Source organism: Pezoporus wallicus, unplaced genomic scaffold (assembly GCF_028554395.1).
Source record: "Pezoporus wallicus isolate ANWC-B61680 ecotype Strahan unplaced genomic scaffold, APGP_CSIRO_Pwel_v1 contig_2721, whole genome shotgun sequence".
NCBI lineage: Eukaryota > Metazoa > Chordata > Aves > Psittaciformes > Psittacidae > Pezoporus > Pezoporus wallicus.
This window is the reverse complement of record NW_026642515.1, coordinates 372,701-385,195: the sequence shown is the minus strand read 5'-3', so window position 1 is coordinate 385,195 and position 12,495 is coordinate 372,701. Positions and strand designations below refer to the sequence as shown.

The 12,495-nt window shown below is 37.4% G+C and overlaps 1 protein-coding gene across 1 annotated transcript in view; it reads right to left on the bottom strand.

Annotated features, from left to right (window-relative positions):
• Nucleotides 1-12,495, bottom strand: part of CAMK4 (calcium/calmodulin dependent protein kinase IV) — a 143,890-nt gene that overhangs the window by 53,206 nt on the left and 78,189 nt on the right. Inside the window, exon 4 of the mRNA XM_057430857.1 lies at nucleotides 12,029-12,111. Within this exon, the coding sequence (XP_057286840.1) occupies nucleotides 12,029-12,111 (83 nt within the window). The remainder of the gene's footprint in view (nucleotides 1-12,028; nucleotides 12,112-12,495) is intronic.

The following is a 12,495-nucleotide window of genomic DNA, read 5'->3' as shown; positions in this document are numbered from 1 at the left end:
ACAAAATTTAAAATTTTGTCACAATGAAGTAAAAACAAAAAGTCTGCTGTGCTAGTTTGACTCTTCTTTAAAACTGGCATAGATTTTGGAATACATTTAAAAAAAATTCTGATCTTACAGTATGTCTTTCAAGCAGATAAACCAGGGGAAAAGAAAAACTCTTTGTATTTTTCTCCACTCAATAAAATCAAATAAAATACGAGGTTTTTGGCTCCCTGTCAATGCCCAAACAATTCAGGAAAGAAAACCACCTGACCACTGGAAACAGGAGGTCAAAAAGATGCTCAAGACTGCCCTCTTGACCACATGTAGAAGACCAGTCCACCCTGACTTAGACAACTATATGTTGATAGGGGTAGTAGGTAGTATACTGCTCTCATTATTATTATTAAACACGTAACAGAAATAACACCTAGATAATACTGAAGATAAAGCCGTTGTGAATTTATACTTTACAGTAAATAAATGTAATGAAGTGTGGGCCTGTATGTCAGGACAGGAATAAAAACCTATTGTATAATTATTGTGCAAGAACGTGACTCATCCACTGATGTTACAAGTGAATAACATGCACTGGCAAGCCAATTACAGCTTATGTAACATCGAGCTAACCTTCTAGTTGTTCAGCAGTGTAGAATCCAGACTTATTGAGAATAGAAATTACATTCTTAATTAATAATAATCAAGCAAGTAGAAAACCTAATCTTCTGTAGCAGCAATAAATAAAAAAAAAAAGACATAATTCTTGCTAAAGATGAAAATTTATTACAAAGGGCACTCTGTTTTAAAACTAGAACCTGGCTATTAGGCAGTCAGGAAGAGTACTGAAATAACATTATCCTTTCTTTTAGGTTCTGTAATAATACTGGGGGATCATTTACGTATCTATTTTTTGCATCCTCCCTGTGATAATTTATGTAAGACAAAAAGTATGTGTGCTGGTTTGCTTTATTAAAACAACACTCCTACCTGAGACCAGTGAAGTTTCTTTACAATGATTTTTTGAATTTCAGCCTACAGTTTAACAATGACTCATTCTCCTTTTCTTCCATAATGGGAAGGAAACATGCAAAAATGTCTTACTTTGTTATTACTGAAGCAAAACCACCTATTTGCACCTACTTTACAGAATTATCTCTAAGAAAAGCACAGAAAGAAGATTAAACTTTCCTTGAGAGAACAGGACAGGAACAGCACTGTAAGGAACTAATTAAATACTGTCTTTGATATGCAAATGAATGAGCCAGGCAGACCAAAAGAGTGCAGGACAGGAAAACTGTGAGGCAAACAGCAGGGAATCCAGAAGAAAGGATACCAAAATACTTAAAGTCAAAGCTTGAAAAAAACACTGAATTTGGTGTCACAGGTATTCAGGAAGCTCAAGACAGCACTTCAAATCAAAGATGACATCCTAAAGCAAGCAAAAATGCAATGCTGATGAAATAAAAGATTCATATTCTAATCCCATTTGTGTAAAATCACTTTTTCATGCTTGTGCGTACACTTTTATTGAAATATGTTGATTCAGTTCTTTACACTTGTACATGGCAAAACAAACATCTGAGAATGTACTGATTTAATCTTGTCTTTCCAAGCACATGTGAACATATTTGAGACAAATCCACCTCTTTTTATAAAGAGAAGCAGAAAAGTATTTCCCAAAGGCTGCTCCTCACTCCTTCCCACTACCAGGACAAGGGGGAACAGGTTTAAACTGACAGAGGGTAGATTTAAATTAGATATTAGGAAAAGAATCTTCACTATGAGGGTGGTGAAACATTGGAATACATTGCCCAGAGAAGCTGTGGATGCCCCATACCTGGCAGTGTTCAAGGCCAGTTAGATGGGGCTTTGAGCAACCTAGTCCACTCAAAGAGGCCCATTGCAGGGGGTTGAGACTAGATGATCTTTAAGGTCTCTTCCAATCCAAACCATTCTGTTATTCTGTGACACTGTCGGAGATGGAGGTGGTGCCAAGAAGCACCCCTGTCTACCTGCCAAGCCAGTCACTCAGCAGAACCCACCCAACTGCACCCCTGACCCAGAGCCCACAGTTGTTTCACCATAGCAATGATAACCCTCTGTGCTGCCACTCAGACTCAGAGGTGGAAAAGCCTTCTGCTGTCAGGTAACGAAGCTATAAAAAAAAAACACAGTGCTGAGCAAAGCCACCTTTAGAGTCACACTGCCCGGAAAACCTGTGGAAATGGTATATTTCTTGTGGTGATCCATGCTTTCTTATACACAGTAGGTAGTTGAAATTTGGTTGCTTCCACGTGATTGTCAAACTCATGTATGCATTCAAGTATTTAATAATTTGCAGTAAAGCTTGCCAACTTCCACCCAGCCTTTCTAGCATTTCTCTTCCCTCTGAGTACTGCAAATTTTCTGGCAATATAAATCCTTTAGTTTTGCAGACTGTTTTTAGTGTAACATCTCTCTACCGCGGAAGTGCAATGCCTGCTATGTTGCTTATGTTTCCATTATGTATATCTGCATTATAGGCTGCCTCAACAGATGCATGAATTATTACTAGCATTCGCCATACTTGTGTAGCCTGCAGGGTAGTTTAAGAAAATCATGAACTGGATTTTACTTCTTCTGGGACATTCTTGTTAAGACTTGGTACTATGCTTTAATTCACCACTTTTTCATGAAGACAATGAAAGCAGTGTAATATCATAGTAAAGGGAGGGAGGGACATAGTGGCCACACTTGCTCTACAGAAACTGTATTACTGATGGGAAAAAATAAAGGAAGAGCACAGTCCTGCTAAACTAAACACATTTAATCTGAAAATCAATGAGTAAAGTGATGAGGACTCCTAACATGTCATTTTAGAATCAATTTTCAGAGCACTATTACAATCATACTAATATACAATTATACTAATATACAATTTTACAGTTGACTGGAATACATGTATCTGAGGATTAATGGCAAGCATGTTAGGCAACAAGTGGAAACCATCAATCTCCTACAAAAACAAATATGTGAACATTTCATCACAGAAGGAAAGGAGGCTTTGGTTTTGATTTTTCAATGAGTAACAAAGCAGAGGGTCAGATCTTTTCTATCCAGCAAGAGAAACAGTGCTTGCACAGCTGCAATGGTAAAAAAGGAACCAGAGACACCCAGCAACCTGTTTAACAAGCAGAGGACCCATTCAGAGCCAGAGGATGCTAGGCTGGGATAGTGACTGATGCACACACCTCTTCATGCAAGACTGACAATATCTTAAAATCTTGGTCAGCATTGGCTGTTTCCCTGGCAGTGTGACTTCTCAGATAAGACTGAGAAGGTGTTATATGTCCTTCCCTGGGCAGCACAATCCTCAGAGCCTCTCCAAGCCTTGCACTGTAAGCACTCCTGAAACTTGTATATAGAGAACACCAGGGGTGGAAGAAGCAATGGAAGCAGAACAAAATGGCACAAGAAATGTGTACTTTACCAGCTCCCTGACCCTGAAACCAAAGCCTCTTTCTCTTTTCTTTTTCTTGGATATGGGAATCCAGTGCAATGGCTATTCTGTCAATTTTAAACAGAAGCTGTTCTCATGACTCCTTGTGATCAAGAAAATTTGAACTCTTACCCACTTTAACAAACTTACTTTTTCCTACCCTAAACTGTAAATGGACTAGCACTCCTGTTCTTACCCCACTTCCCTGCTTCCCTCCCACACAGACCACTTTACCCATCCTCAAGCCTCATGTGAATTCTGAGCAGATAAAGTCTTTTTCTTGCTTCCATTGCCTCAGATTAGTAAGCACACTTAGTTTTATGCTAATCAATCTGAACAGGTACTCTAAAATTTGCAGTATTTAGCTCTTTGCCACTATAAATACTATTTCTGCATACTGTGGAATTGGTTGACTTTCAGTATTAAATGAATCTAGAAACATTCATGTAGCCTTCAAAAGGTCTACTAAATCTATTTAGCCATCCAAACCAGTAATATTTTTAATCACTCTATCAATTCACAGCATTACTTATCTTTCTTCCTGCTATATCTGTATTTGTTTTTCAGTAACATATATTAAAAAAAAAAATCAGTGTTTCTAGGCTCATTTTCATTCTTCCTCTAGCTGGCTTTTATTCAGAACTCTTGTTCCACATTTTACCTGTGGACTGCATCCTGTTACATCATGTACAGTCTCAAGCAAGACACTGGCCTTTATAAATACAAGATCTGTTCCAATGCCAGAATGTGCTAAGAATTTTTAAAAGTATTTGTTTCTTTAAACCAAATGTCAATTTTCCTGAATTCTTTTGTAGTGATATTTTTCTGTACATATCCACTTAATTCTTATGTAAATTCTAATATGTCTTTAAAATGAAAGATTTCTACAAGGTAAAGTGAGACTAAAAATGAGAAGAAACAGGAAAAGAAAATGACATCATTGCAGGAATTACACATTCTCAGTGAATGATTCACAGATCTACTGCCTCATACCTGTATGGAAGCAATTCCAATTCCTGGTTGCTTTGATGAATTTGTTTAGTTAAAAATTAAGGTTTCTATCTAAATATTTATGTATTTTCCATACTACAGCATTGAAAAGTAATAAAAAAAAGCAGCTCTGATTCAGTTTGCTGATTCTTCCTTATTTTACATCCATTTTCCTATTTTAGCACAGACCAGCTGTTACTGTCACTAATGACTCAAACTGTCTGCCCCTGATCTGACAAAAGATAATGGGAAATACAGAAATGTGTTGGAACTGACTCCAAGTCAAACAAACTAGACATTTTTCTTCAGTACCTCATTCAGAAATGAAATGCAGCATTGTGGTCGTTTAGGAAAGATATTTTCCTTCCATCATTATTAAGTAAGAGGCTGTTTTTCATAAATTTGGCATACAGGAGAATTTACTGAAATATTTCTTATATCCCACACTAGGGGTTGTTTTCTCTTCTGACACTTTATTTCCTATTCAGCATTTCAAAGCGCAGAACTAAAAAAGTTTCTCAGAAAATCTTGAACTATTTCTTTGTCTTTAACAAGAAATCTTTGGATTTCTTTGTCTAGCTATGGGCACCGTGTTACCAGAAAAAATGCGGAAGGTATTCAACTGACAGCAATTGAGACATAGAAAACATGACCAGGGACTAAAGATTGTAGGGACTGTGAATATGTAGTTTTCCACAGTCCGCCACTGCATGGGAGTTTGCCACAAAGTACAAAGTATTCACTTTCTCTCTACCTGCTGGGAACAAGGAAAAAAAATTTGGCCAAATTTGAAGAAAGAAAATTTTTAGTCATACTGAAGCCAAATCTAATTACCAGGCTAGAAAGTCACTGGAATAGCTTACATAAGATTAAATGAATCTTACTGCTTAAGAAAAAAAACCCCAAACCCTGGAAGCCCGAGGATAGTTGAAGGACACTGCCTGAGGTCAGGTGAACAACCTGCCTACTCCAGCCCTTCATGCCAAATCTGCACAGCTGTAGCTGCTGTGAGGTTTTAAACACATTGCTCCAGAGCTTATTCTGATTCATTACTTAATTCCCAAGCAGAGTGCAACAGATGGCCACTGAATTCTGAAACTGGGCACTGTTTGTATAACATACATTATGTTTATGTCTCTCCATGTCATAATCTGCAAGAGCATTCATATTATTGTTAGTCAGTTCAGGATTATTTCAGTCTCACCTGTTTCAGTTCTCTTTTGGCGGCCTTGGCACCTCTCAAAGTGCGTGGGTGCATGATATATTCTTTACTGCAGCAGCTAAGTTTCAACATTGAACTGAGAAGTACATTATCTGTAAAGGATTTGCTTAATTATCATTTAGGACAAGCTTTTTGGTACTCTGGATATTTAGGATAACTGTACTTTCTAAAACATTTTATCTTCTCTTCATACTCTTGTCGTAATGCAAATAGAAAAAAGCATTAAGAAACAAAATGTACAAAGCACTCACATCCCAAATGCTTTTATAATTTCAGGAAAGGTGTTGAATCAAGGCATAGAACACACATCAGTAGGTTCTGGGTTAGTCAGATACTTCTTGTATACACTATGTAGGCTACTACTATATAGGCTGTATATGTGTATATATACACACCCCTCAACTTGTCACCTGCACGGAGCTGTAAAAAAACCTCTCTGCATTTCAAATAAATATGAAAGCTAAATTTGTTAATACAGTGGAAATCAGCTACTGCTGTATTATCTTCCTGTTGATTTTTACAGATATATCTCTCCCAGTTCGTCTGGTGTCCAAGCCATGTATATCTACATTACAGTGGTGAGGCTAAGGCAGAAACCCAAGAATATATACGCCAGAGATGAACTAATAACAAGAAGTCTTGGTCTTTAAAATACCTAACAAACTACGAGGTTTTGCAGGCTGATGTGTCCTACTTCCAAAAGGCTTCACCAGTTTTCTGAATGGGCTAGTAGCATGGTCCCGGCTAGGACATACCCATGCTAACAATTCCTGCAAAGTTATCTCAAGGCCAGAGGACATTTTAAATTAAAATGTTTTAAGACAAAAGCTTTCCACAGTGGTGTTAAGAACCAGGCAGGCTTTAATGTCACATCAGTTCACATTTAGACAGTGGTAGGAAGTCAGGCAGTTATATAAGTGCACCATCATCACTGCTTGAATTGTTTAGTCATTTATAAAACTGCAAGTGCATTCCCTTTGGTGGCTGGTGTTTCACCCAATTCTAAGTGCATTTATCAACCTCACTACAGTAGTATCCTATGAACAAACATTTATAAAAGGTCATTTGTACCTCTCATCTTGCATACAGTATTGTAGTCGGTAGATACTGGCTTACTTAGAGTAATTCTATCAAGTGACAGAAAATAAGGTGTTGACTACAAAAGTATAAAGCACTATTACAACTCTCTCCAGGAAGGAAATATCAAATTACATTTGAAAGGCCACAAGAGAGCATTAACACACATTTCTTTACTCTTAAATTACTGGATTTTAGCATCACTGCAGCTGAAATCAAGAGACACTAAGTGAGCTATTATGACATCAAGGAGCGTTTTTACCAGAGCTAATTTGTGTGTTCTCATTTCAGAGAGTAAGGCTCAGTTGGTGTAGTCAAGTCAGACCTCCTTTTTTTTTTATTTTTATTTTATTTTTGCTAGTCCCACTTGAGGGTACTTTAACTTGGTCATATGAAACAGAGTCCAAAGCCCAAAGGAGTGCTCTGACCCCTGTTCAGAAGATAGACTTCCACTGCATGAGACCAGAGCTCAGGAATAAATAAAATACACTGTTCTACCACTAGTTTATAAAAGACAAACCACCTGTCCTCCTCCCCCACTTTAGTGACTGATTGATTCCTTGCCTCTTTTTGATGTCCCTCAGTAATTCTAATTTCCATAATCAGAAACAAGAAGCCTGGGAAGACTTTGTAAATTTTGTCCATAAAATGTAATCGGTCCATCATCTCTCTGAAAGGAAAGTTCTTTAGAGCAAGTAAATAATATTTTTTCGTCATTGTACACCCCATAAAAGAAGATGGTATCAGCTTGAATATGTATTTCTCAGAGGAAATTAGATGAAATCTGAAATGGAAGTGAGTTAAAATACTGCCAGGCGTAAGCAATATTTCTAGACAATGTTTGGTGCAGTTAATAAGAACATGAAGGAAGAAACAGAAGACTTTGTGATCAAGATGCCAAAATACAGACAAGGAGAACTTGTGGATTGACATTATTATTTGAACCTGAAAAATGGGAGCTTCTAACAAAAACTATTCTTCAGGTATTCTGTCTAAAATGAAGTTAAAATAGAGGTGATTCATCTGAAAGGTGCTAATATGAATAAAAGCTGAAAGGAAAAGACAAAGTTAAAAAAAAGTTAGCCGATAAAAGACAGATACCAGGCTTCGCTGGGCTGAAGTGATCAAGAATCTTGTTAAATACACCATGCAATAGAAAAGAAAGTCAAAGTTAAAAGTACAAAAAATTATATTTAAGTAAAGAATAATGAAGGCACAGAGGGCAAAAGGAAGAGACAAGAGAAGAATACACTGAACCAAGCTTAAGAAGAACCATCATTATTCTAAAAGGAAAGAACGATAAAGAAAATTGAAGAAATCCAATGGTTAACATGATCACAATGGTTAACATAGAAAGTGAGACCATTAGCTACTTACCTAATCAAATCTTTGAAGAGTCTAAGATTTACTCATTATTAATTAAAATGGGTTACAAAAGCAATTAGTTTGACAAACAATATGTCTACATAAATGAAATTATTCTGGGTTTGGGTTTTTTTGTTTTATTGTTGGTTTGGGGTTTGGTTTGTTGTTTTTTTTTTGTGGGGTGTTTTTTTTTTTTCAGGAAAGCTACACTACTTGTGGTTTCAGTTCATTCTACAGCCCCTTATGGCCACTGCATTTAAACTTTTAAACTCTTTTCCACTACGATCTTCAATTCATATTAAAATGCTTGAGTCCATTTGTTTGAGCTCAAATTCAGTCTCATCAATCTGAAAGCATGTAGCGTGTTACTTCCATCATCTGCCTTGAGTTTTCTCATGTTCAATGGAGAAGAGCTGAAGTGGAGAGAAGCTTCCTGATTATAAATCTGCCTTTTAAAATTATCCACATAAAGTTTATTACTTTATTCTGTATGCACAGTATGATGTCATCCCTAATAAAACCAAATTTCAGTATGTCTTTCCATCACTCAAACTTCTCTTGCAAAAGACGTGACTATGCACTGAACATACATGCAATGCTCTTCATGAGAAGATGAGGTGAGAAGATTTAAGACAGGGATGAAAACTTGACCTTTATCTGCTGCTTTGCTCCCAGGCCTGAAATTAGCTATCCACAAGTGTAGTGGAAACATGGTCCTTTAAAGACTATCCAAATGCTACAGTAATCACTCCTCTGCATATTTGAAAGGCTGTGCTAATTTGGGGTTTTTGTTATTTAGCTGGTTCCTACCGTGGTGAGAACCAGCGTGATGGCAGCCTGCCTCCCATCGCTATTGTGGCAGCATAAGAAACACAGCCATGCTGGACAGACCGCTTCTGGGACACTCACAGTTATACCAGCAGGTTGTCCCTCAGGGCTCTGTCAAAATGCTGCTCGTTTAAATGCACTTCAACCACGCACTTCTGTTTTAAACATGCAGGAATGAAGGAGGAGGGCCAAGTAAATGTCAAAGTTATACAGCCAGCACTGAGCTGGAGGCATGGCGTCTGGAAAGAACTAGAGTATCAGTTAATTTTTGACCTACTGCAGTTTTTGTTTTGGTCAATTTGTCCATTGATCTGTCTTACTTCAAAAGACCTTTCTTACTCACTTACTGGATTGGCAATAACTATCATGCAAACTGGCAATGAGCATTCTAATTTACACAAACTTCGCCAATTTACTGTACAGTTGCATTTGGTTTGTTTGGAATCTTGTCAGGGTATGGCCTAAAGTGTGATTTATGAAGTCTGGGAAACAGATTTCATTTTAAAACTACAACCCAAAACCAACCTGATTTCAGCTCTATTAACTCAGTTGTGCTGATACTTTTGTTTGAATTTACCTCCTTTTGGGAAACGCAACTCAAAAATTGTCATTATGAAAGATCATTTTAGCAAAAATGTGGATGATTTGACAGAAATATTAAATATGTTGAAGGAAGTGAGTAATTCTATTATCTAGAACTTTTATGTTATGTGGCATGAAACCATTAGCACATCAACAATGGTAATAGGATTCCAGAATGCTAATCAGATCTTGGGTATTTATACAATAATTCATGATAAGGGGAATGTGTATATGAAAGAGTTTACTAATCCACAGGATAAATACTATTCAAAAGAAGAATGGACATCTGGAGTGGCAAAAACTAGAGCAGTGAAACAGGTGTAAGAGTAACTCCTCCAGAGTACAAAAGTTGTTTTCCTGTCTGTGTATTGGGCACTTATTTACAAAGTCATGTAGCTGTGCATTAAGCACATAATGTCCTCCAAACCCTTGGGGTAGTCCCTGGCCCACACACTCTCTGTACACTATCTCCTCCCAACGACAGCCATAAGGTGGATCTCAAGACAGCGTCACAGTTATTTCTCCAAATCTGACACAACCCCACTGCCCAGTGGAAGATCTTTCAGGGTCATTTTGCTTTTTCCTGGGATGGGAGTCATGCAAGCACAGAAGAAAAAGTGCACAAGGCCTCTCTGTAAGTCAGGACATTTCCTTCATCTCTTCATAAAAAGATGCATGGATTGAAAAGATTAATTGAGAAGGGAAGTCTGCCCTAAGGCACAAAGCTAAATTTACTCTCACTAAAATTCTGAGAGCAGCCACTGTATAGCACAATGCAAGTGTTAATCCTTCAGCCCAGACGAAAGAGAGGTGAAGGACAGCTAATGCTTAATTGAAGTGGCCAGTGTAAAACATCCTGGCTGCATATTTCTAACAATTTGCTGTTATTGTTGTTAAGCTTTTTGCGTTCTTTGTTTTATTGTTGGTGGGTGGCTTTTTTAAGGAAATCGCAGGTCAGAGAAGACTGTATATTTTCAGTTTCCAGTTCTGTTGCATATGGAGAAACGAGGATGCTGAATCCACAAGATCTCCATAGTATTAGCGCTCATTCGTAACATCGCAGAGGGGGGCACCACAATTCTAGCGTGTGACTACATGACTTTAGGCAATGCCAAACAGCTTGTCCTAGCCAAACTACTGGATTAATCACAAGATTTTTGGGAAAGATAAGTTCAAAAGCTCAAATCCCTTAATCACTGCTGAATACAGATTACAAAATGTTGTAAATGTTGCAACACTAAATCCTACTTCCATCAAAAAATGCAATTTCCCATCCTGGATCCCATGGCTTCTTTTATCTTCAGTTCTACCACACACATAGTTGCTGCTCAGGAGCCAATAATTTCACTGGCATCTTTATGTCTTCTTTTTTGCAAACTCGTCTTGTGAAAGACTCCTATAGAGTATCCAGCCTTCCTGAAAACTACCCAGTCTGAAGCCATGTGGATATATAAATGACTATGTGATAGGTTGAACACCTTGTGCAGTGTCCTGTCTAGCTCATAGAATCATAGACTGAACTAGGAAAAGATCTTGAAGATCATCAAGTCCAACCTGGAACTTGGCCCTTGTTTGTCTTATAGTACATTTTTCCTGCTTGCTTTGCCAACTAAAGATGACACAGGAGGAGCTGCATTTATTATTACCTGTTCAAAAATAGTTCGTATCAAAGTTGTAGCTGTGACCATGGTACAAAAAAAGGTATGCTTTTGTTTCCTCAAATCAAAGATGCTTTCAGATGTAATCTTTGATGTGCATTTATGTAACAGTCCTCTAAAATACTAAACTTTAATTACAGAAGAAAGAAGAGCAAATAACTTGTCCTTACATGAGCTGGAAATGACCAACACCAGTGAATTCATTGATTTACTAAAATCAGTATAAAAAGTTTTTTATACCTTCTCTTGCTCTAAAAACCAAAATCCCTATCATTAAAATATTGCCCCAACACTATTATACAATTATTTTGTTTTATGTATATGCACCTACACGACAAGCAGGTGCAGCCTTAGAAGCAATACCTTCAGAACTCAATACCTGTCTTGCAGAACCTTCATAACCAGAGGTTCTAAAAGTACAATAAATACAAAAGAGAACTTCTTTCTTATTACTTTATTTACCAAATTTTTATCTGACATAACAGTATCCTCCGGGCAGGTTAATTTTCACCTATCATATTTTATAATGACATGTCAATGTGATTTGGCAAGTTTTTCCTGCCTCGTATCTGATGCGATGTACCTGCTGAGCACCTTCCTTCAATAGTTTGTGCTTTTCAAAATCTACTGACAATTTCCTCCATTTTCAACTCATGTATGCTTTCAAGAAAAAAAAAAATCCTGATAATCACATTTCCAAACACATTTTTAAGCCAACATTTATTTATGTGAATAAACCATATGCTGATGAAATAATTCCAGTAATTACTAACACTGGGATTATGTGCAGAGAAGACATCTGGACTGCAGCATTCTTAGGGAAAGTACCAAGTACAGGTAACTTACCGATCAAACAGCTCTCCACCTGTGACCAGTTCCAAAACAAGACTGATTTCTGTTGGGGTCTCAAAGATCTCCTTCAGTTTTATCTGGTAAAAGATAACAAAAAGGATTTATTTTGCTTATTTGTTTTCTGTCTGTGCATATCACAGGGCCAATAGCAGGAAGAGGACCACAGTCAATAAAGCAGAGGATGGGACCAACTGGTGCTGGTGTGTCATTTACCTTGCAGTTGAGTGAGTTACTGTGCATGTCCTCTCCCACTGACCTTTTATTTTTTTGCTACCTTTATCTCCTTTGCATTCCCCTCCTATTTTTTTTTTTATTTTCATACTTCTCATACCTCAGCAACCTCTGTGTAACCCAAGAATTTAAGATGATAAGTTTGTTAGTGCTTGTCAACACCTGTATGCCAGTCTTTCAGAATAACTGAAGGTAAGACCTTCCCCACACTCCAAGGACTGACAACACCA